Consider the following 23,555-nt stretch of genomic DNA (forward strand, 5'->3'; position numbering starts at 1 on the left):
AGTTGAGTTTTGCAAAATGGAAGCCTCAAAGGCTCAGAGTCGGATCGCAACGGCTTATTCAATCACATATTTCTCCTGTGAAATACCATCATACCCTCACCACCCCGCCATACTCCGATCCCGATACGACGTCGTCCGGCAATCAGTGATAGATTTCATAGCTGAACCAGAACTAGCCTTCAAACAGGCCACGTCAGCAAGTCAGTTAGTCGTTAGTTAGTTGCTGGGATCGAGCGGGAAGGAAAGGGAGAGATTATATAAGTGCACCGAAGGTGTTTGAAAGAATGTCGCTGAGAGAAAAGATAGAGGCAGAGGCTTCATTCAAGATCAGCAAGAAACACCCCTTCATCTTCGCGGCACACTCAGGCGGAAAGAACGGTCAGTTTTTCGGAAGCTTTAGAAATTCTGCAAGATATCCTTACAGGCTTACACATTTTTCTTTCATCCTCCAGAAAATGTTTATATTTCTTCATGTCTTTTCAAACCATTGAAGAAATCAGCAAGTTTAGTAGTTTTCTTGCGTTTATTCATTGAATTGTTTAATGGGTTTTCTAAAGATTGCAACTTTCGAGTTTTTTTGGGTAAGAATATGGACTTAGATAGATGTAGAACCAACCCGTTCTATAACTTTCCACTCTAAGTTTGCGAATAATCACGGGGTAAACATGTTGTTCTTGGACCTTGGTATAGGTAGATTTTCCCGGTTTTCCTTTTTCTTTTCCATTGAATTGTTTCTTGTTTTGGAGAAATTTAGAAGGTTGTCGTGTTTCGATCAAAGTTTTAAATTTTTAGAGTTGGCTTGAATTGGCCCTCAATGTGCTTGACTGGGATAAATTGTTCGTAAGGATTGAGCATGACAAGATGTGGCCTTCTTGAGTCTAGTTTTATTTTTCTCATGCCTTTTTTTTTTCTTCGGTTTTCTGGGATCAATCCTAGCTGTGCACATGAGAATAGCTTAAATAGTTTAGGTCTTGATATCTTGTGTGAATATAGGATGAAGAATTTGATGGCGTCTTTTGAAGCGGTGGCTGGCAATGAACCTGGGAATCGCAGTAGCAGAGAGGAGCCAGTGCAAAGCATTGATGCTATGAGGAAGCCTCGGATTTTACTTGCTGCTACTGGAAGTGTAGCTGCCCTAAAGTTTGTCAGCCTCTGCCAGATTTTTTCTCAATGGGCGGAAGTAAAAGCAGTTGCCACAAGAGCATCTTTGTGTTTCATTGATCGAGCATCGCTTCCAAAGGATGTGATTATTTACACTGATGGGGATGAATGGTCCAGTTGGAGGAAAATTGGAGATAGCGTGCTTCACATCGAACTTAAAAAATGGGCTGATATTATGGTTATTGCTCCATTGTCAGCAAACACACTAGGCAAGGTGATATTTCATATTATCTGGAAATATCATTACTTAAAATTGTTTCCTTGTTCTATATTATCTGGTTAATTTCATGTATGAAATCTATACTTTTTACCTTCTAATATCTCTATATTTTAAATAAACGTCCCATATTTTTGTAGATTGCTGAGAGATTGTGTGACAATCTACTCACCTGTCTTGTAGATGCATGGGACTGGAAAAAGCCTTTGTTTGTTGCGCCGGCCATGAACACCTTGATGTGGAGCAATCCCTTCACCGAGCTACATGTGATGTCTATTGATAACCTAGGAATTTTACTCATCCCACCTATCCGTGGTGAAATGGCTGAGCCTTCTACAATCAACTCCACTGTAAGACTCTTTTACACTCACAAATTCAACAGGGTTGCTGCATTGGATGCATTACAAGACAATGCTCTGAGGAAGCCACGGATTCTACTCGCTGCTAGCGGGAGTGTAGCTGCCATAAAGTTTGCTCACCTCTGCCGTAGTTTCTCTGTATGGTCAGAAGTAAGAGCAATTGCCACAAGTGCATCTTTTCATTTCATCGATAGAGCATCACTCCCCAAGGATGTAATACTCTACACCGACGAAGAAGAATTGTCCAGATGGAACACAGAATATGATAGTGCGCGTCCCGTTGAGCTTCGCCATTGGGCTGATATAATGGTTATTGCCCCATTGTCAGCAAACACACTAGCCAAGGTAAATGTTTAACAATCTTGAATTCTTTGTTACTGGTTTTTCACATGAACTTTGTTTCTTTGATATAATCTGGTTTCATGTCTAAAATTTGTATTTTAATTGATAGTCTCCTGTGTTATTGCAGATTGCCCGGGGATTGTGTGACAATCTACTCTCCTCTGTTGTATATGCATGGGATCACAACAAGCCTTTATATGTTGCACCGGCCATGAACGCCATGATGTGGAACAATCCTTTCACAGAGAAACATTTGAAGATGATTAGGGATGAACTCGGAGTTAAACTCATCCTTCCTCGTACAAAGAATGGTGCAATGGCTGAAATTGATGTGATTGACGGTTTTGTAAAAGACCGTTTACCAGACAAAATTTGATTTGCACCGTACTACCTTAGAATTAGGCAGGTGCATGTACTGTGTTTAGGTATGCGGAACTAGGCGAAACGAATCTGCAGTTGTAATTGGGATTGATTACTTGGTTTCAGGGTGTGATCACTTTCTGCTTAGGCCCTAAATATGTTTCCCCTCCACATATCAGAAGAAAATTTTTCTGATCAGTTTGAATCGTAGTTGTATACTGCAATATATGGTCCTTTAATGAGATGCAAGTCCTGTATGTCGGAATTCATGTGTACGAATACAATTGATCGTAAGAGTACCTATAAAGCAACGACTTTGGGTATGTTTACTTACATGGTACGTGGATGAGAAGGAATAGGTGTGATAGTGTACGAGGAATAAGTAACAACCACACTCTATGTTAAGAGCAGTTCCACCGCGTCTAGGCCCCCTACGGCTATCTACTATTTAATCCACCTCATGAACAGTCACTGCTCTTAATAAACAGTAACTGTCTTTTGCATCTCCACCCCTACATTGAATAGCCCTGACAATTAGTAATAAAATATTAATATTTTTTCCTCACCCAATCCATCAAACATCCCAATCACCTTTCCCTTTTCCCCCTAATTTGACCGGTTCTTCCTTTGTCTCTCTCCCTCTTCTTTCCATCTCTCTTTCCCCTTTTCCCCTCATTTGACCTTTTTTCCCATCATTCCACCATCATCATCTCTCCTCTTCTCTGCTTTCATTCCCTCCCTCTTCGGTTTCTCCTTCCCCAATCTTTGTCTTCCTCTTCCCTTCTCTCTACGTCTCTCCGGCGAAGATATCACACATAGCGGCAACTGCTCATAGAGACTAGAATTTCTCCCCAATTTCTACTCGTTCTAAGTCCCAGCCATGAATCCTGAATAGTGAGTTCAATTCGACAATTCTTCTTTTTTTTATTTTTTTATTTCTTTTTTGTTTTATTTGATGCCGATCGAATTTGATCATATATGCGGTGGTTTTAAAACGGCAGTTTTATTGGAAAATTTAGTTTAATTTAATTTTCTGAAATTGATTCTGTATAGTTGATGTTTTTCGTTTGAATTGAGGGTTTGAGTGTGTAGATCTAGGTCAAATGAGGGGAAGGAAGACGGGGAGATGTCAAGCTCGGCGCATACACCGATGCCGCACATCAGCCATACGTCACACAACCCTCAGGCTCTCGGGTGAGCGATTCCTGTCGGGCTTCTCCCTCGGGCCTGCTCGGGCTCCCTCGCCAGCACACGCTGGACCACCTTCCTCGGCCTATCTGGCCCTGTTTGAGAGCCATTCCATCGTGCTATTGCCCACGGTGGAACTGCTCTAATGAGATCGTTCATTTTTCAGGTAGGCCATACCCAAAACCTATGAGATTCGCTTATTTTTTCATTATTTGAGCTGTCAGTAAACTCGTGAACAAGAATGATACCCATTCTTTCTCATTATATTCTGGGGTGTGCTATCCACACACCCCTTTTTACTTCTCACACACCTCTTGTTAATTTATGTCCGTTGATATTCTTTAATTCATCCGATCCGACGGCCGAAAATCAAAAAGGTGTGTGAGAAGTAAAAAGGGGTGTGTGGATATCACACCCCTATATTCTTTGTGAATGAACATATTATTAGTTGTTACTAATACTCTGTGTGGGTATAGCATTTGTCACATGACCTCCATTCACTCGTACAGACATATATTATAACATTTGGATTAGTAACACAAACTTACAATGTTATTATCATACTAAAGAATAAGAACGCTTAGAAGGGAAAGAACGCAAATAATTACATTAAATCATGCAAATATTTCAGGATTAAAGAAGAAGCGGCCACATTGGCTCATAAACCTACGTCATTGTCGTATCTAGCAACCTACGTCGTTGTCGTATCTAGCAACCTACGTCGTTGTCGTTTCTAGCAACCAAGCCTTTACTATCATGTCTTTCGATTTGGGAAGCTCGCAGTGGTTTGGACCTGATTTGTTGGAAATCTGAATTACACCACTATTCGCTCTGCACTTGGCTAGCTACTCAGTGTTTAGACACTACAAATTGTGTGGTTCCAAGTGTCGTTGCTCGATTGAAACATGCAGAGCGGTGAGAACTTCAACCGCCTTTTTTCGAGTTATAATTAATTAGATCATTAAGAAAGAAAAAGGATCATCGCCGGATCTTTTTCCTAGAGATCATGTGATCGTGACCGTTTATCATTCCTTGTGTGGTCAGAAATCATTTCAAAATTTAAAATTTAAAATTAAATATAAATAGTACCTAACGAAAACTAATCGCACGATGAACGATCACGATCACGATCATGGAATCCCTTCTCCTGGAAAAGAATCCGACGATAATCATTTTCCATTAAAAAATACCAAGCAAATTCAATTAAAGAAAACCATAATAGCAAAAGAAACTGCCAAAATAAAAAGAAACCGTTTCCAAAAATAAAAAAATAAAAAGAAACAAGATGCACGCATAGAATTGAACCCAAATTAATTTTTTTTTAAAATAATGCATGTACCTCAAACTAAATAAAGTTGATAAAATCACTGGATTCACTACCCAACGGCCAACTGTCATAACCCTATAATTAATGATCCCCATAAACCCAATTAAATAAGTCTTACACTATGTTTAGATGAAAAAATTTAAGATTACTAAAAAATTTTAAAATGACCAAAATTGAAATGACAAGATTTGATTTTCAAGAATTTATAAATTTTCTTGTTTGGTTAATCTAAAAGAACAATGGAATTGAATACTGAATTTGTTATTTTTAAACTTTAAATCATAGAAATTGGGGAATGATACCTATTTATATGGAATTTGAACTGGGGAATTGGAGGTCTCAAATTCTAAGTTTTTTTTCCACGCCAAAATTCTAAATTTCTATGTTTATGAATCCAAATAAAGGAATTGGTGCATGTTAATTTATAAATTCTGACTTTTAACAAAATTGTAAATTTATTCCCCTCATCCAAACATAATGTTAATCATAAACAAAAGGAAAGAATAAAATTCTTCGAGTAGAGCGTGTGAAGGAAAAAACAATTTTAATTAAATAAATAAAATATAAATTAAATTAAAAGAATAATATTAATTACGATGACGCCACCGAATGAAACCTCAGTGTCGCGCTTTCGCTTTTTCTCTCTCCGACTGTGGAAGCTTCTAGAGAGAGAAACTCAGACCTTCTCTGTAGAGTCCTCCGAGTCCTCAGACTTTCAATTTTTTTGAACGATGACGGGTTTAAGAATTTCTAGGGTTTTCTGACGAACCGATTTGTCCCAAATCTCGATGGAAATGCCCCGTAGGAGATCCAACTACAAGCTTCTGAGCCAAGTCCCCGACGACCAGACGGCGGCGTTTTACGAGACGGAGAGCAAGAACAAGGGGAAATGCGACAGCGGGCTCGATTGGGTAACCGGAGCCGATTACCGGGCGAATCAGCAAGCGATTCGTGCCGGGAACCCGTACTCGTCGGCCTGGTTGCAGAGGCAGTCGAGTGGGTTCGGGTACGTGCCGGACGATGTGTTCAAGGTTAGTGGTGTAGGGGGTGAATTTCGAATGAAGGGTGTGCATGGAGCTGTTGCGATCACCAGCGGTGGCGGCGGCTCATCTTCTTGGAAGAGCTGGGCTCAGCAGACTGAGGAGAGTTATCAGCTGCAGCTGGCTTTGGCTCTTCGGCTCTCATCGGAGGCCACATGCGCCGATGATCCTAACTTCTTGGATCCACTGCTCGATGAATCAATGTCTAGGACATGGGGCTCCGTTGACGCCATTTCGCATCGGTTTTGGGTAAGGTTTATTCTGCTTTTGACGCCATGTTTCATTAGTTGCATGGTTTGCTGCCTTGCTTTGTTAATTGAGTCGGTCTATACGTTCACTAGCGCTGAGTTATTTGTTTAGTGTGTGAAATATGTTGTAGACTGGTTAGTTATCAACGGAATGGCTGGAGTGATTTCTGAATATTTTTGTGAAGACATTATGCATTTCTTCATGGAATTTGAATTCACAAGCTGCATTATCTCATTATTGCTCTACATCAAACAAGAAAATCGGGTTTGAATACCGGGTTTGAATTTTCGCACTCCATATTTGGCCCCAATCCTATCTGAATCCTATTGAAAAACTAACCTTTATCTCAAATATCCTATTATTTCATTCTTCCACACGCTCCACATCAAACAAGAAAACAATATTTCTGATTGAACCAGATTCCATTTACAATCTAGCGTATTGGTTGAGCGAGCAATTGATCACTGAACAATGCATGACCTCATGTTAACCAAAAATGGGGCAATTCTGACATTATATTATGCATTCTATTTCTTGAAAAAGGGTGTTGTATATACTGACATACTGTTTGATCCTATGTCAGATTGCAGCTCCGTTTTTGAGTGGATCTAGATAACATCGTTAAAAGTAAAACTGATCTACCAGATTCACAAAAATGTTATGAAAGAGAAGATAATCAGTAATATGATGCATTTTTGGGTCTAACCTTACGATAACTGGGATTTTGATAAGTTCCTGTTGAAGTTGCCAATGAATCAAGAATCACATAGTACAATCGTTTGTATTGGAAGTTAGGTTTATGTAATAGCTATAACGGTAATACACTTATAATTATACATGTATATAGGTATGCAGGGAGTAGTTTTCTCATGTAAGACAGTATGGTATGCTATGTTGCCAGACTGGATCAAGTGAAATCATGTTATTTGTCAAATTTACAACCTAACAACGTTACATGTCTGATATCTAAAAAGAGATTATTTATTCCATTTCTTTCTTCCAACCCAAAATTTCTCAGAAAGATATTGGAGTTTAGAAATGATTTTGAACAACTATGTTCTTACAAATGGTTTATGTTTTGTGGTGATAGATGAATTGATCCTATCGTATTGATATGATGTGCAACAGGTGAATGGCTGCCTGTCGTACTTTGACAAAGTGCCTGATGGATTTTACCTAATTCATGGAATAGATCAGTATGTATGGACTGTGTGCACTGATCTGAAAGAAAATGGTCGTATACCATCAATTGATTCATTAAGGTCTGTTGATCCTGGCATTGGTTCAAGTATTGAAGTGGTTTTAATTGATCGACGTAGTGATCCCAGTCTAAAGGAGCTCCAAAATAGGGTTTTAACCATTTCTCGTACCTGCATAACTATGAAAGAGATTGTAGATCAGATGGCAAAGCTTGTATGCAGTCGCATGGGGTAAGTCTTCTGTATCTTCTGTCCACATCTTTCTAGGACATCTATGTCTGCCATTCATATGTAACTGAATTTTGTTGCTATCACAAGGGGTTCAGCTTCTGTAGGAGAGGATGAAATATTGTCCATATGGAGGGAGAGCAGTGATGATCTGAAAGATTGCGGATCTGTAGTTGTTCCAATAGGCAGCCTTTCTGTTGGCCTATGTAGACATCGTGCTTTATTATTCAAAGTAAGGATCCTGTATGATTTGATATATTTACTTACCTTGGAAGAAGTCTATTTAACTTGATAATTTGTACGTTAGAGCTATTTTTTTTTTCATGAAAAGAGGGAATTGTTCTCTTTTATTTGATAATAAATATTTTTATTTTTTGTTGGTGTGAAGGCTTAGTTTGATAAGGACAGAGAGAATTTAACCCTTGACTTATATACTAAGGGAATTGTTATTGACACTCCAAACCTCTCATTTGGCACCCCAAATTTTCTATATTTAGAAAGAAAAATACACTTGTGATGGGTGCAAATTGAGATTTTTGGAGTGTTAATACCAGTTCCTATATACTAATGGCAATCTTTATCTGTTAATTATATTTCTTCTGATTCATAAGTTAATATTATTCTTTATTCATTTGATTACATTATGATACTACTAACAAGCTCCGTGTCTATCTTTGAAGGTTCTGGCTGATACAATTGGTTTACCTTGTCGAATTGCCAAAGGCTGTAAATGTTGTACAAGGGATAATGCCTCCTCTTGTCTTGTTCGGTTTGAGAGGGACAGGTATGCTATTATTTTTTAACTTTTGTGTTGTTGTTGTTGTTGTGTGTTTATCAATAGTTCGAATTGGTAACGCTGTTTACTTTTAGAGCTGCCTGGTGCATAACTGCAAAAATTATTCAAGTTACGCTTTGGTAAAAAGTTATTCATCATATTTGTATCTGTTTGAATTTCTTTGTCTATACCTTTAGTTTTCTGTCGTTCATCAGCCATTGCCACCTTCCTGAACAAGCCCTTGAGCCTGCTTTGCACTGCCTTCCTCCTTTGTGTTAAAAAGTTATATAGGAAAACGAGCATGGTCAAATTAGAGTTGGAGAGAATATTTCTCTATTTGGAGAATCAAGAGTGTCCCAAATTTCATTTCCTTGTTATGAAACTGGTGGAGACATCTGATATGGTGTATTTGTTTCACTTCAGGGAGTATTTAGTCGATTTGATTGCAAATCCAGGTTACTTGTGCGAGCCTGATTCCTTGCTCAATGGCCCATCATCCATCTCAATTTCTTCACCGCTGCACTTTCCAAGACTAAAACCAGTTGAACCTACCATTGATTTCAGGTTACTGGCTAATCAGTATTTCTCGGACTGTCAATCGCTTAATCTTGTTTTTGATGAAGCTTCTTCAGGTAATTGTTTGATTGTCAAAGCAATGATATATATATTTACAAAAAAAAAAAAAAAAAAAAAAAAAAAAAACTGAAATGCTGATCATATAGACATATATACAGAGAAATGGTGTCATATGTGATCAATTGCTGATTTGTTTTATGACAATCTGTTCTTGAATAAACACAATTAGGTATAGACATAATTATAGGATGCAGGTACAGTATGGTGCAGAATTGCAGATACTTTGATCCAGAAAATCCTAAAAGAAAACTTAGAATGTGGTTTGATGCATTACTTATATTATGATTACAATTGCAGAACCTGTAATAAAATATGCAGACACAGTTGTGACTGTCTCTATGGACATGCATACACACATTTCCATGCATGCTTTGACACATACATTTAATAAATCTACTGTACAGGCTCTTCCACAATAAATAATCTTTTTTATTCTAAATTTTAGTTGCCTGAGATTAATGCAAGCGTGCCTTCCCTAGTAACAATAACTTGGAGGTGTCTTATGCTACATACAAGAACTTTCTATGATACCCTCTGCCTGAAAGTAGGACATCAAAACAATTATATGGTGTGCTGATGCTTCATTTAGTTTGACCTCATTTAACTCCTTCTTTATTGATTCTTTGGGGTTAAGATAGATGCATATTAATGTCAGATAACTGCAGATGGTTTTGAAATTTTTAGAATGGAAAATTGAATGTTGATGATCTAGTTGCAAATAAGTGAGCTTTATTTTCTGTTATGCCTTTGCACATGGTTCAAGTAATGGGTATGCCAGTTATATTTACATTGGGATCGTATAAAACGGCAGTTATCTATTAATACAACTCCAAATTTCCTCATCTATTCACCCTTGGCATATAGAATCTAGCAATAACTATGTTATGGTTATGTTTACATTGAACTGTAAATTAGTATTCATCATCAGCTCTTTTGGATTTTCATTATCTGTTAAACCTGTACCTATAATTCTAAGTGATAACTATGTTGTGGTCTTGTCTATATTTTGTCCTGTAAATTGGCATTCATCTGTCATGACGATTCTAATTCACCCATGGTGCTTTCTATCATCACAGGAAGTGCTGTTGATGAGGACAATATGTATCCTAAACAATTTGATAGGAAGAGTACAGAGGGAAAAAACCTTTTTTCAAGTTTCAGTGGCTACACCTCTGCACACGCAGAAATTCCTGAGACAAGTGGTGATGATAGAAATCCCCAATTGTTTAATCGTTCTCAGAATATTGTGCACACACCACCCATGGTAAATGTTCCAATCCCTCTAACGCGTATGCCGCCTGTAGGGCATAGAGATGGCCCAAAGGTGGATACAATTACAGACTCAAGGTTTGTTGAGGGTGTTCGACTGGTTCCTAGTAAACCAAGTAAAGAGCTCGCACTCAATGTAGGGAATTTGGACATCCCATGGAGTGATCTCGTAATAAAAGAGAAAATTGGTGCAGGTATCTTACCTTCCAGTTTCCTTCCATTTATGTTACAAACCTGAAAGCTTATGTAATATCATGAACATGAAGAGCTCATATGCCCTTCATGTACTTAATGCAGTTCATAGTAGTTAGTTTGAGGCTGTAAAAAATGGCATTGTGCATTTGCAGGTTCTTTTGGAACTGTTCAACGTGCTGATTGGCATGGCTCTGTAAGCACCTAATCTGTTTACACTCTGCCCTCATAACTTCTTGTATAGCCATTTATTCATAATACTGATAAAAAGTTGCACATTTAAGGATGTTGCTGTAAAGATTCTTATGGAGCAAGATTTACATGAAGAACACTTTAAAGAATTTTTGAGTGAGGTACATGATGGTAGAATGTTTGGACGCATTGAATTTAAGTACATAATTGGTTCCAGTGTACTTTCTTTGTCTTGAATTTGAGATGAGCTTCACCTTCTTTTGTCTGATAGGTTACTATAATGAAGGACCTGCGGCATCCAAACATTGTTCTCTTTATGGGTGCAGTTACCAAGCCGCCAAACTTGTCCATAGTCACGGAATATTTATCAAGGTTTTGTGATGTCCTCTTTTTGTACCCCTCCCCACACTGCCATCTCTACAATAGGAACTTTCATACGTATTAGACATTTATACCATGTTAAGAGATTTTTTTTTTTTTTTTCAAATGGTTTAATGATCTGAATTGTTGCCTCTTAATTGCAGAGGTAGCTTGTTTACGCTTTTGCAGAAACCTGGCGCTAGGGAGGCATTGGATGAGAACAGCCGCTTGAAAATGGCTCATGATGTGGTGTGTATATGAAGACTTCTTATTCTTCTGTAGCATCTTATTCTTCCTTTTCAGTTTTTATATTTTAGTTTCTATTCACTGTGTGCTTGTACATGATCTGAAAATTTTCACAGGCAAAGGGAATGAATTATCTTCATAGACACAAACCTCCCATCGTTCATCATGATTTAAAATCTCCAAATCTGTTGGTAGACAAACATTATACAGTGAAGGTAAGGATCTCCTACAGCATTTAGTTTGCTTATGCTTTGAGCGCTTGTAATGGACCATTGATTTTCATTTAACTGGTTACTGAGCTTGGTGAATGATCAAACTGCTACATGATTTCTCTAGGCTCACAGGAGTTTAATTTTCAGTGGCTCGTGCTCGACTATAAGTTATGTATTTGAAAATGAACATGACTAAGTGCGCCAACATTTGTTTACTTACTGCATCGTTTACACCATTTTGCTTGCCTGTTTTGTGGTTTAGGTTTGCGATTTTGGTCTTTCCCGTTCAAAGGCAAGCACCTTCCTTTCCCCAAAATCAGCTGCTGGGACTGTAAGTGTTTTTTAACTAGACAAGCAACCTGGAAGTTACAATTATAAGGTGGTTGAAAATTCCCCTCTATTTTCTTTAGGCTGAATGGATGGCACCAGAAGTCATGCGTAATGAACCATCAAATGAGAAGTCAGATGTTTACAGTTTTGGTGTAATATTGTGGGAACTCGCAACATTGCAACGGCCGTGGGGTAATTTAAATCCACTGCAGGTTTGTGTTACGATGATTATGCTCTTGTAGAATAGAAAAGGGAAATGCGGAATATCTTTTAGACCTGATGACACATAGCCTTTCTGTTCTATGTTCCGTAGGTTGTCTCAGCTGTTGTGGTTTATAACAAAAGGCTGGACATTCCGCATGATGTGAATCCACGTGTGGCGGCTATAATTGAGGCTTGCTGGGCCAAGTGAGTTTGAGACTCTAATTCAATAAATTAAACTGACTTTCGTATAAAAATTTCCCGGTTTTCCCTAATAACAAATTCATGCTGCAGCGAACCCTGGAAACGACCTTCATTTGCTAGTATCATGGAATCTTTGACGCCATTGATAAAAGATCCTGTGACTCAACCTAGTCATGCAAATATGCCATTACTCACCTGAACGGGAACGAGTCTTATTCATGCACATAATACACCATTCTTTAGAGAACCGATGTGTGGCGGGCATATGTGCTGTTCGTATTCTCGGGTATGGCCATTACCTCAATATGTATTCTTGGTTTTAGTTTGCTTGGTCAGTTTCCGGTCCAATGAACTCGTATGCATAATTTCCGATGCTTGTTCTGTATCAACTGGTTGCAGAGCCATTGTACATTTCTGTTCTTATCGCCGATTCAGCATTTGGATTCTTTAACCAAATGAAGGAAACTATGAGTGCCAACAGTGTCTGCATTGCCGCCTCTTCTCGCCGTCATGGGGAAGTTGTATAATTTCTGTTTCATAATTTTGTACATAAAAGAGCGTTACTAGAATCGATTACATCTTTCCTAGCATGCTTTGTTTGGCACTTTAATGACGTTGTACAAAAACGTGAAAGCTAGTCACTCAAGTAGCAGCAGGTTTTCGGTTGTTGCTACCCTAGTGAAATTGAAGAAAACGAAATTAGAAAGAGCTAAATGCACAAATCTTTTAGCGATCTAATTCGTCTTCGACAATTTTCCACCTTTTTTCGTTCTGCTTTAAGACCTAATTGGTGGTGTTTTCTTTTCTTTTCTTTTCTTTTCTTTTCCATTCCAACCCTAGCTCTAATTTGGAGTTAGAACCTAAAAACCTAAAAAATGCCAGATTCCGGCCAAGATTTGAGTTTGGGTTAGTGGGCTGACTCACGTCTGCACATGGACGCGCTAGCAAAAAGGAAAACACTCGGGGCTTAATGCCCCTCACGTCTCAAATGCGTTGAAGCTTTAAAGCCCAGAGGTCCCACCCACGAGGGTGTTGTCGGCCTCGTCATTAAGCCCAACGGCTTTTTCTTCACCTATGGCATGGATTAGTTAGATCCAATGGCTCTTTCTGTAGCCCCACTCAAATTTCTTCTGTTTTTTTTTCAGTTTTATATTTATAAATTCATTGAATCCAACAGCTGATCTAATACGATTAAATTTAATGATAAAAAAAAAAGATCTAACGGTCCAAATTTAAATACAATGGCTAAAATAAGATCTAATATACATTTCTATCATGTATTTCATATTCTTCTATAGTGTTTTATGAATTTCATGGTGTTGGTTTAGTGATTTTTCAATATTTATTGGAATCTAAATATTTTTAGGTTAAAATATTCATAAAATTAATTAGGATAGTCTACATTTTTTTTAAGTTAATTAAAAAAATTAACCTAAATTCATTCTTTAATAATATTGGGCTAAAATTTTAGGTCATAAAGGTTGGAGCAGAAAAACCGTTTTTGAGCTAAGAATTTTAAGTTTTAGGCTAAGGGTTAGAGATGGTCTGAGGCCAATTTAGGTCAAGATTTTTCCTGGGTTAGTGGGCCGTCCATCAAATATGTGTTTTTTGTTTGTTTAATATTTATAAATTCAATGAATTCAATAGTTAAGATCTAATATCATCAAATCCAACATTAAAAGAAAAAGATCTAACGGTTCAAATTTAAATTCATTAGCTAAAGTAATTAAAATAAAATCTTCATATTCTTTCATAGTATTCCACGAGTTTTATGGTATCAGTTTAGTGATTTTTTTTTAATATTTATTGCAATCTAAATATTTTTAAGTACAAATGTTCATAATTTTTTTTAAGTTAGTTTAAGAAAAATATTATTCTAACTTCATTTTTTTAATAATCTCAGTGTGGGAGGATCAAATTTGGTTTCGACTCATGGGCTAATACCAATCACCCAAAGGGATGGTGTTGTGCAAGATAAACTATGAGGAAAGCCCACAAGGAATATACAGACGCACGTGTCTAGATAACTACCTCCACTACGGAGGACCACTGAGGAAGTGGGAGAGGAATACATGTAGTGGTACTTGTTCTCAAAACACACAATCATATTACAAAGGACCACTAAGGGAGTGGGGGAGGAAGATAGGTCGTGGTACTTGTTCCCTAAGCATGCAATCCTATAAATATGGAAAGGAGCCAAAGAACAAGGTACGCAATTTACAAGTTAAGTTACAAGTTAAGTGAGTGGTAATTGCATTAGCATCTACGTAATTTACAAGTTAAGTTCATTTTTGAGCTTTCATTTTACAATCTTTCTTATCTGTCGGTCCTCATAGACGTTTGTTCAACTCCCCAACCAAACAGTAAGGCGTGTTCCAAACAATAAAACCCAGAAGAGGCATGAGCGGATCGCATGAACAGGGAAGGGGTTTAGCTAGCGCAAGAGGAAGGTGAATCAGTATAAGTTTTATGTATTTTGATTGCTTGATTTGTGAACTCTATGAGTAGATTATTTATATCTAATTCAATGGCCAGCACTAGCTCTAGATCCAGTTTAGGTGTTATTCCAGAACATTATTAATGAAGAACAGAAACTTGATTTTCAAACTGATGAAAGTATAGACTTTGGAGATTGGAATATCCCTAAGGTCTTAAGTAAAAATATTTACAAAAAGAAATGGTCAATATCCTCATTTAGAAGTGAGCATCATGTCAAGACAGTTGAAAAAGCTTATGCTCTTAGTAAAGAACATGAGACTTGTCAATTGTTTTCATCTAAACAGATTAAATCTCATAGGAAAGATAGTCATAACTATATTCATATTGGCTTAGTTCAAATAGCCGTAAAACCCTTAACACGAAAAGGTCTTAATACCTCTATTTTATTATGTCTCCGGGATGCTAGATTCACTAACTTTAGTGATAGCATACTTGGCATGATAAAGTCAAGTCTCTATAATGGACCTATCCATTTTGATTGTTTTCCATATCTCACCATAAGTCTTTCAGACCTACACATGCTGAAAGCACTCACTCTGAACATCAAAACTTCAGGATATCAAGTCCTTGAATGAAAACAACCCTTGACATTAATTTACCGAGTTTATTACAAAGTCACTGGCACAAACATGAACTTTCAGGCTTTAACCAAAAGTACGAGAGATCATTCACTTTTAATTCAAACCAACCAAGAAAATACAAACATTAAGGTCCCTAGAACCATTAGGTGGTCAGGTATCAGTCTACCTTCAGATTGGTGTTTGATTAATGAAAGTAAGCCAGTAGCTATCCAAAACAGTCTAGTTAATTTAGACAACATAGACCAATAATTTGACGAGACTCTCAAAATTAATTTTGATCGTCCAACCAGAAGGTCATGTAAGTCGGTTCACTCACATAGATCATTTGCTCTTAGCAGGAATTCTTTTTCTGGATCCATACCAACTGATAGGATATATCAAGATCAAGAGTTAATTAATTCATTAGCCAATAGGAAATTAAAAGCAATAGACACTAGTTCATCTGTTACTCACAAGAACTAATCAATGATTTGATTAATATTAAGTTAAAATAAGTAGAAACAACCTCTCAGGTTACTCATCCGGTCTACCAACCCCAAACCCAAGATAGAGGAGGACAAACTTCTCCTACTCCTACTGAATCTGACTTAGAAGCAAGTCATGTTCATCATCAACTTTTAGTCCTAAATAAACCATTTAAAAAGAATAGCAAAAGGCTCAATGCTGATATTGTAGCCGAAGAGAATATTCCAAGAAAGGAATATTTTCCGAAATAAATACACTCAAGAAGAAAAATAAAAAAATTATAAAAAATGGAATACCTTTATGGAAACCCATAGATTTGAAGTATTTTTCTTCGACTATGTTGAAAAGTATTACGAGTCTGATAAAACAACTTGAGGTAATAACCAAAGAAAATTGGCTTAAAGAAGACAAAACTATTGTCTCTTCTAGTCATCCCCCACAAAAAACTATTCTCATTACAACTGCTAATAAGCAGATTCCAGCAACTCCTTTTAAAATTCCGAAAGAAGATGCAGGAACCAAACCCATCATTGAACAAAACAATTTTACTAATCAAAGTCTACATACAATTGGTAAACAATTAGATAAAATTGAGACAAAGATTGAAAATCTTTCTCAAACAACTTCCAAAATCAGGGAAAAACCTTTGGTAAATTTCCTAGAAACTTCTTCAAAGGTAGTAGCCTTAAAATCATCCTCAACTTCCACAAGCCAAAAGATTGATCAATTATTACTAGAATTAAAGAAAGAAAAAACAGTCCAAACCATAAATCATCCTGATGAATCCCAATCATAATCATCTCTTATATCATCTGGATCAGAAACTGGTTTAGATTCTATTCGAAAAGTTGAACAAGCTTTTCAAAATCTTGAACTTAAAAGAATTAATAACAGACGCATCAATCCTACATCTCTTACCAAAAACTGGTATCTCAGACCAACTCCTCCTGATATTCAATTTGAAGAAAGAAACATTCAAAACCAATTCTCAGTCTCTTCTGATAAACTCTATGAATGAAATATAGATGGTTTGTCAAAACAAGAGCTTCTTAATAAGCTCCAACTTATGTCTATGGTTGCTAATAGTTATATTACCAATCATAATCTCAGTTAACCCCAAATTGTCGACCTTTTGGTCACTGAATTTATCGGAATGCTTCATTCTTGGTGGGAAAAACATCTCACTAAACAATCCAGAAATGAAATTCTAAATGTTGTTAAAAAGGATGAAGATGGATTACCAATTTTTTATGAACACATTGGACAAGGCGTCCCTGACGCAATTAACACACTTCTTTTTACTATCATAGAACATTTCATAGGAACACCTAGTAATATTACCTCTAGGATCTATGATCAACTCAGCAATCTGAGATGTCCAACTCTAAGCGACTTTAGATGGTACAAAGATGTATTCATTTCTAGAATCATGCTCAGAGAAGACAATAATCAACCTTTTTTGAAAGAAAAATTTATAAATGGATTACCAAATCTTTTTGCACATAAAATCAGAAATGTTTTAGTAAGCGAAGATGGTATCATACCATATCATACTCTTACTTATGGAAATATAATAAATATTATCCAGAAGGAATGATTGAAAATGTGTATAGATATGAAAATTTCAAAACAAGTTAATAAAGATAAATTCATCGCTAAGTATGAGTTAGGAACGTTCTGTGAACAATACGGATTACCTCCTATTGCTCATTTCAACAAAAAGAAAAGGTCGGATGCCTACAACAGGTATCCAACCAAATACTCCAAAAGACATTTTAAATACAACAAATATAAAAATAAGGATTTTCAAAGAAATGAATTCTATGAAAAACCTAGACATCCAAAATGGAAGAAGAAATCTCCCAAGAAATTTCCATCAAAAGACCAAACCCAGAAGGGCAAATGCTACAAGTATGGCAAATTTGATCATTATGCCAATAAACGTAGAGTTAAGAAAACCATCAACCAGTTAAAGATTGCTGAGGAAGAGAAGCTTCAGTTAATCCAAGTTTTGGAATTAAAGACACAGACCATAGTCAAACAGAAGATGATTTGGAATTATCCTCTTCTGGTAACAATTCATCGAGCAATATCTCATCTCCCAATATCAAGGTAGGATGTGTAGATTCTTGTTGCAATAACAAGATCTTGGTCCTTAATAAACAGGAAGAACAAGAAGACTTTCTACTTGAACTAATAAGTAAAGTCGATGACCCAGAACTTAAATCTTTTTATCGCAAAAAACTAAAGAAATTAGTTTCTTCAGATGAATCAGGCACTAGCCAAATCCACTATACTCCAAAATCTCTCTTAGCATAACCTTGGAAATGTTTAATAAGACTAAGAAAGAAATCACGATCAAAGATCTCCAACAGGATATTAACAAAATCAAAGACGAAATTAGGCTTCTAAAGTCCGAAAATCTAGAAGTCCGAACGCAACTTAGTAAAGTCCAAACACATTTGTTAGTAAACCCTCATGAAGAAGAACTTGCTAGTTCAGATTCAGGTTCTCAATACACTGAGAATCTAGTCTTAAGTCTTTTAGATAAGATAAGAATCCAGAAATGGTATTCTAAAATTAAAATCATAATCGAAGATTTTCATTTAGAAACTATTGCTCTGATTGATTCGGGTGCATACTTGAATTGTATTAAAAAAAGGGTTAATACCTACCAAGTATTTTCATAAGTCCACAGAAATACTTAGTTCTGCAAACCAGTCACCAATGCAATTAAATTATGAGATACCAAAAACGCATGTTTGCCAAAATAATATTTGTTTTAAAACACCATTTGTTTTAATAAAAAATATTTCTGATCCAGTCATATTAGGTCTTCCTTTTCTAGCACTCATATATCATTTTAATGTGCATCACAATAGGATTACTACCAGAGTCTTAGGACAGAAAATTACGTTTGAATTCTTCCTGGAAACATATCTAAAAAAACTAAGACATTTACAAAAAAATAATATTTAAAAAACTGTTAGTATTATCACTAATAAGTCACAACATATTAATTTCTTAAAAGAAGAAATTAATCACAAACGAATTAAAGAACAACTAACAAATAAATCTTTGTTAGAAACTAATGATAATTTTCAGAAGAAACTTATTAATGAAGTCTGTTCTGATATTCTCAATGCTTTTTGGCACCGTAAACAACATATTGTCAAACTTCCTTACATAAAGAAGTTTAATGAATCTAAAATACCTACTAAGGCTAGACCCATCCAAATGAGTCAAGAAGTTATGGAATTCTGTAAAAGGGAAATCTAAGAACTTCTTAATAAAGGAATTATCCGTAAAAGTAAATCACCATGATCATACCCTGCATTTTATGTTCAGAAAAAAACAGAATTAGAAAGAGGAACTCTCATATTAGTTATTAACTATAAACCTTTAAATGAAGTTTTGGAATGGATTCAGTATCCATTTCCTAACAAAAGAGATTTGATAAAGAGACTTTCTCAAGCAGTTATTTTTTTCAAAATTTGATATGAAATCAGGCTTTTGGCAAATTCAAATTCATGAAAATGATAAATACAAAACAACTTTTGTAACTCCTTTTGGACATTATGAATGGAATGTAATGCCTTTTGGCTTAAAGAATGCACCAAGTGAATTTCAAAATATTATAAATGAGATTTTTAATCAATATAGCCATTTTTCGGTTGTTTATATTGATGATGTGCTTATATATTCAAAGTCAATAGACGAACATTGGAAACATTTGCATTTGTTTGCTAGAATTATTAAGTCCAATGGATTAGTTGTATCAGCTTCTAAGATTAAACTATTTCAGACTAATGTTAGATTTTTAGGATATAACATTCATCAGTCTACCATCCAACCAATAGATCGAGTCATTCAATTTGCAGATAAATTTCCAGATCAGATTACTGATAAAACTCAACTTCAAAGATTCCTTGGATCATTAAATTATGTTTCAGAATTTTATCCTCATCTCCATCAGCAGTGTAAACCATTATTTGATCATCTCAAAGATAATCCACCAGCATGGTCTACCATTCATACTTCCATTGTTAATCAGATCAAAACTCATGTTAAGACGTTGCCTTGTCTTGGCATTCCAACTCCCAACTCCCAACTCTTTTAAAATAGTTGAAACTGATGCATCTGATGTAGGTTATGGAGGTATCCTCAAGCAAAAAACTTCTTCTGAATCTCCTAAACAAATTGTTCGTTTCCATTCAGGAGTTTGGAATCTGGCACAAACTAATTATGATACTATTAAGAAAGAGATATTATCTATTGTATTATATATTAGTAAATTTCAAGATGATTTATTAAATCAAAAGTTTTTTGTCAGAGTCAATTGCAAATCTGCAAAACATGTTTTACAAAAAGATGTTCAAAATATTGCACCCAAACATATTTTTGCACGATGGCAAGCCATATTAAGCATTTTTTAGTTTGAAATAGAATACATTAAAGGCATCCATAATTGCATTCCAGATTTTTTAACAAGAGAATTTCTGCAAGGGAAGAATGTCAAAGAACAATAGTCAAAGAAGGCTTCAAGCCACTCTTCCACCTCCACCACCAGTAAAAAAAGGAATCTATTCCCGATTCCTCATCTTCGGCCTTAGCCATTACCAACAGATTTGTTCCCTTAGGATCTCCTTTAGGATCAATCATTGGCCAATTCTGACCAAACTACCAAACAGCATTAGCCAGTCTTTATGACCCATATTCATCCATATCATCGCCTTCAACTCCAAATACACCTAACTTTGCTAAAAGATCTCCCTATGTCAAGAAAAATCCTTTGGAATACCTTTTCAGCATTCATCACCATATAAACAAGAAACAACCTCCAGAAAAAATAGCCAACACAATATTACCCCCAAACTTTCATTATATTCCATTCGAATCTTTCAAAACCCTCCAATATTATCAAGCAATTCTCCGTGAGTCAGCAAGTATTTCTATCAAACCTATCTACAGCACTACCCATCAACATAAACTCATTTGCCATTCCTTCCAAATTGGAAAATTTCTTACTGAACAAGAATGAGGAATCCGCCTTTATCATACCAAACAACTTCGTACCATTCATGAACTCATTCCCAACAACAGATATAATTATTTTTATTAAATCCAAGCATAGACTAACATATTCCTTCATCAATCTACTGACTTTAGTCACTCTTGGTTCATCTTTTTGATAAAAGTTTTAGGTTAAATTTTCCAGCTTGATTTCCAAATTGGTGGTCAACTCATGGCCCTACAGTCAGTTTATTACCTAACTCTCATGCAACATCTTTTAGCTGGTTTCCATAAACAATTTGATCGAAGCCGTTTTGACGACATAATCACTTTTCTTTCGTTATTTATGGCAAAATACAAAGTCCATTGGATTTTTAAATGGAATTATGAATATGAAACAGGTGAAATTTACATAGCCCGGTGGGTCAAGTGGTGGGACAAATTCGACTACGAGAAAGTTATCAGATTAGTCTCATCAAAATTTCCAATTGCACCTGTTCAAATGGTTTCTCCACCAACAACATCAACTCAGGCATTGCTAGAAATCCCAGAAAATACCCAGTCTTTATCAGACATTAGTCCACCATCATCCCTAAAAGGAAAGCAATCAAAGTCATCCAAAACTTCCAAAACTTCGAGTTCGAAGAAGAAAGGCAAAACTTCACAACTTCTAAAGATGGCAGATAATCTCATAGCAAAAGTGGGAGGAAGAACTATGTAATAAATAAAAATATATATATGTATGTATGTATGTATGTATGTATAAATGTCAGTCAACTTTCGTAAATCCACTTTGGTAGACCATATATTAGCGCTCGTTCGTAAATCATACGAAGGTGTCAGTCCACTTTCGTGGGAAGGTGTTTAGGTGTCAGCCCTCGTTCGTAAATCATACGAAGGTATCAGTCCACTTTTGTGGGAAGGTGTTTAGGTGTCAGTTTTCATTCATAAATCCACTTTTGTAGATCATATGAAGGTGTTAGTCCACTTTCGTAAACCACGCATCAGCCCTTATTCGTAAATTATGCGAAGATGTCAGTTGATGTTCGTAAAGTATGCGAAGGAGTCTGTTGGCTTTCGCAAGTTATGCGACAGTCGACTTTCATATATTATGGTTTAGGTGTCAGTAAATTGTGCGGCAGTTCATGTTCGTAAATTTTATGGAGATGTCTATTGACGCTCGTAAATTATGCAAAGATAAGACAGGGCGAAGAAAGCTAGTAGAGCATCTGTAAGTTAGGCGAACAAAATGAGGGCTTTGGTAAATTTACCCTCAGTAAATTTAGCCTTAGAAAAAGTAACTTCCACAAATCTGGCCTTAGCAAGAAGTGCTTAAAGTTTTAGCTTGGCTTAAAGAGTATAGTTTCAAGGCCTCATGTGATCAAAAAACTTAGTTTTGCCCTATTTTACATAAGTAAAAAAAAGGGAAAAGGGGGGCATTGAGGGAGGATAAAATCAGGTTTCGACTCATGGGCCAATACCAATCCCCAAAGGGATGGTGTTGTGCAAGATAAACTATGAGGAAAGCCCACAAGGAATATACAGACGCGCGTGTCTAGATAGCTGCCTCCACTACGGAGGACCACTAAGGAAGTGAGAGAGGAAAACATGTCGTGGTGCTTGTTCCCGAAACATGCAGTCATATTACGAATGACCACTAAGGGAGTGGGGGAGGAAGATAGGTCGTGGTACTTGTTCCCCAAGCATGCAATTTTATAAATATGGAAAGGAGCCAAAGAACAAGGTACGCAATCAAAACCCGAGAGAAACCAGAGAAAAGAAAATCAATCGACTTGAGCGTTGGAGTATCTTTTGCAGGTGCCCCGCCCAGGCAACCTACGGAGAAAGACTGCTCGGGGACATCTCTAACGAAGGATTCGACGAACGTGAGGATTGCGGTCAACAACTATGTGGAGGTATTTCTTCCAGTAGGAAATTTCACTCCAACACTCGGGCTAAAAATTTAGTCCAAAAAGGTTAAAGCAAAAAGACTATTTTTTCTTTATAAATTTTTTGGATTAAAAGAATCATGTTTTAACCCAAAGTTGAAGATGGTCTTAACGCAACCTTAAAAGTTTGCAAATCGAATCCCATTACCATTTTCTAATAAATGTAGAGTGTTTATTATATTCAAGCTTTGCTTTCTGTTTTTAGTGTGACCGTTACACGAGATGGTACACCATGTGTTCCTATATAAATAGTGAGATATGTATGTTAAAAGGTTAATAACTTAAAAATTAAAAATTTTCATCACTTACATAAAAACACGTAGTGTACTATCCGTATTCTCATCACAACTAAAAATTTCTCGTTGAATTGTATGACATATTCGATGTACCTGGCCAAAGTAATATTATAAAATTCGAAAAATGATTATAATATTAAGATTTTGGACCCTCTTTCGTCTTGTAAATGATATTGTAAGCATTACGTATTTAATTGTCACCAGTTTGTAAATTCCAGCCTAAGTCGGCATTCATGTGACAACTGTGTCTAAGTTGGCATTCATGTGACAACTGTGTCCAAGTGGGCAATGGCATACATGTGATTAGCAAACAAAAAGTCGTTTTCCTTCCCTTTTTTCGCTTTTGGGCAAGATCTGGCATAAAAGATTGAATTAGATTTTTTTTTTAATTATTAGTTTTATTAAGTGTTACTTTGAAACTATTACAATCATTTTTCTTTGAACAGACTATATTATCTAACTAAA

General features: G+C 36.2%; 2 protein-coding genes and 1 long non-coding RNA gene across 17 annotated transcripts; all 3 read left to right on the top strand.

Moving 5' to 3' along the window:
* Positions 1 to 2,704, top strand: LOC103424226 (uncharacterized). Its single transcript, XM_008362316.4, has 4 exons — positions 1 to 378; positions 994 to 1,375; positions 1,519 to 2,082; positions 2,207 to 2,704. The coding sequence occupies exons 2-4, from the start codon at positions 995 to 997 to the stop codon at positions 2,453 to 2,455; spliced, it is 1,194 nt and encodes a 397-aa protein (XP_008360538.3). The 5' UTR covers positions 1 to 378; position 994; the 3' UTR covers positions 2,456 to 2,704.
* Positions 2,705 to 5,547: 2,843 nt separating this feature from the next.
* On the top strand, positions 5,548 to 12,942 carry LOC103413483 (serine/threonine-protein kinase CTR1-like). Of its 15 annotated transcripts, none has more exons than XR_011575712.1 (17): positions 5,574 to 6,243; positions 7,372 to 7,673; positions 7,761 to 7,902; positions 8,351 to 8,454; positions 8,869 to 9,077; positions 10,158 to 10,283; positions 10,386 to 10,544; positions 10,698 to 10,738; positions 10,827 to 10,895; positions 11,006 to 11,106; positions 11,259 to 11,343; positions 11,457 to 11,555; positions 11,677 to 11,883; positions 11,963 to 12,094; positions 12,196 to 12,290; positions 12,378 to 12,573; positions 12,687 to 12,942. XR_011575712.1 is itself a non-coding variant. In XM_070812555.1 (17 exons), exons 1-17 carry the CDS (start codon positions 5,743 to 5,745, stop codon positions 12,484 to 12,486), a joined length of 2,241 nt encoding a protein of 746 aa, XP_070668656.1. In that variant the 5' UTR covers positions 5,574 to 5,742; the 3' UTR covers positions 12,487 to 12,942. The 15 variants fall into 15 exon arrangements, 6 of the variants coding, with proteins under 6 accessions (XP_028948301.2, XP_070668656.1, XP_028948302.2 ...); XR_011575706.1 differs by having other exon boundaries at positions 11,815 to 11,883; XR_011575707.1 differs by having other exon boundaries at positions 8,869 to 8,907; positions 9,010 to 9,077; positions 10,158 to 10,544; positions 11,815 to 11,883.
* A 1,248-nt stretch (positions 12,943 to 14,190) lies between these two features.
* On the top strand, positions 14,191 to 21,671 carry LOC139191613 (uncharacterized). Its single transcript, XR_011575717.1, has 3 exons — positions 14,191 to 14,495; positions 14,652 to 14,737; positions 21,247 to 21,671. It is a non-coding gene; the product is annotated as an uncharacterized lncRNA (long non-coding RNA).
* Positions 21,672 to 23,555: the final 1,884 nt, after the last annotated feature.

Source organism: Malus domestica, chromosome 14 (genome assembly GCF_042453785.1).
Source record: "Malus domestica chromosome 14, GDT2T_hap1".
Classification (NCBI taxonomy): domain Eukaryota; kingdom Viridiplantae; phylum Streptophyta; class Magnoliopsida; order Rosales; family Rosaceae; genus Malus; species Malus domestica.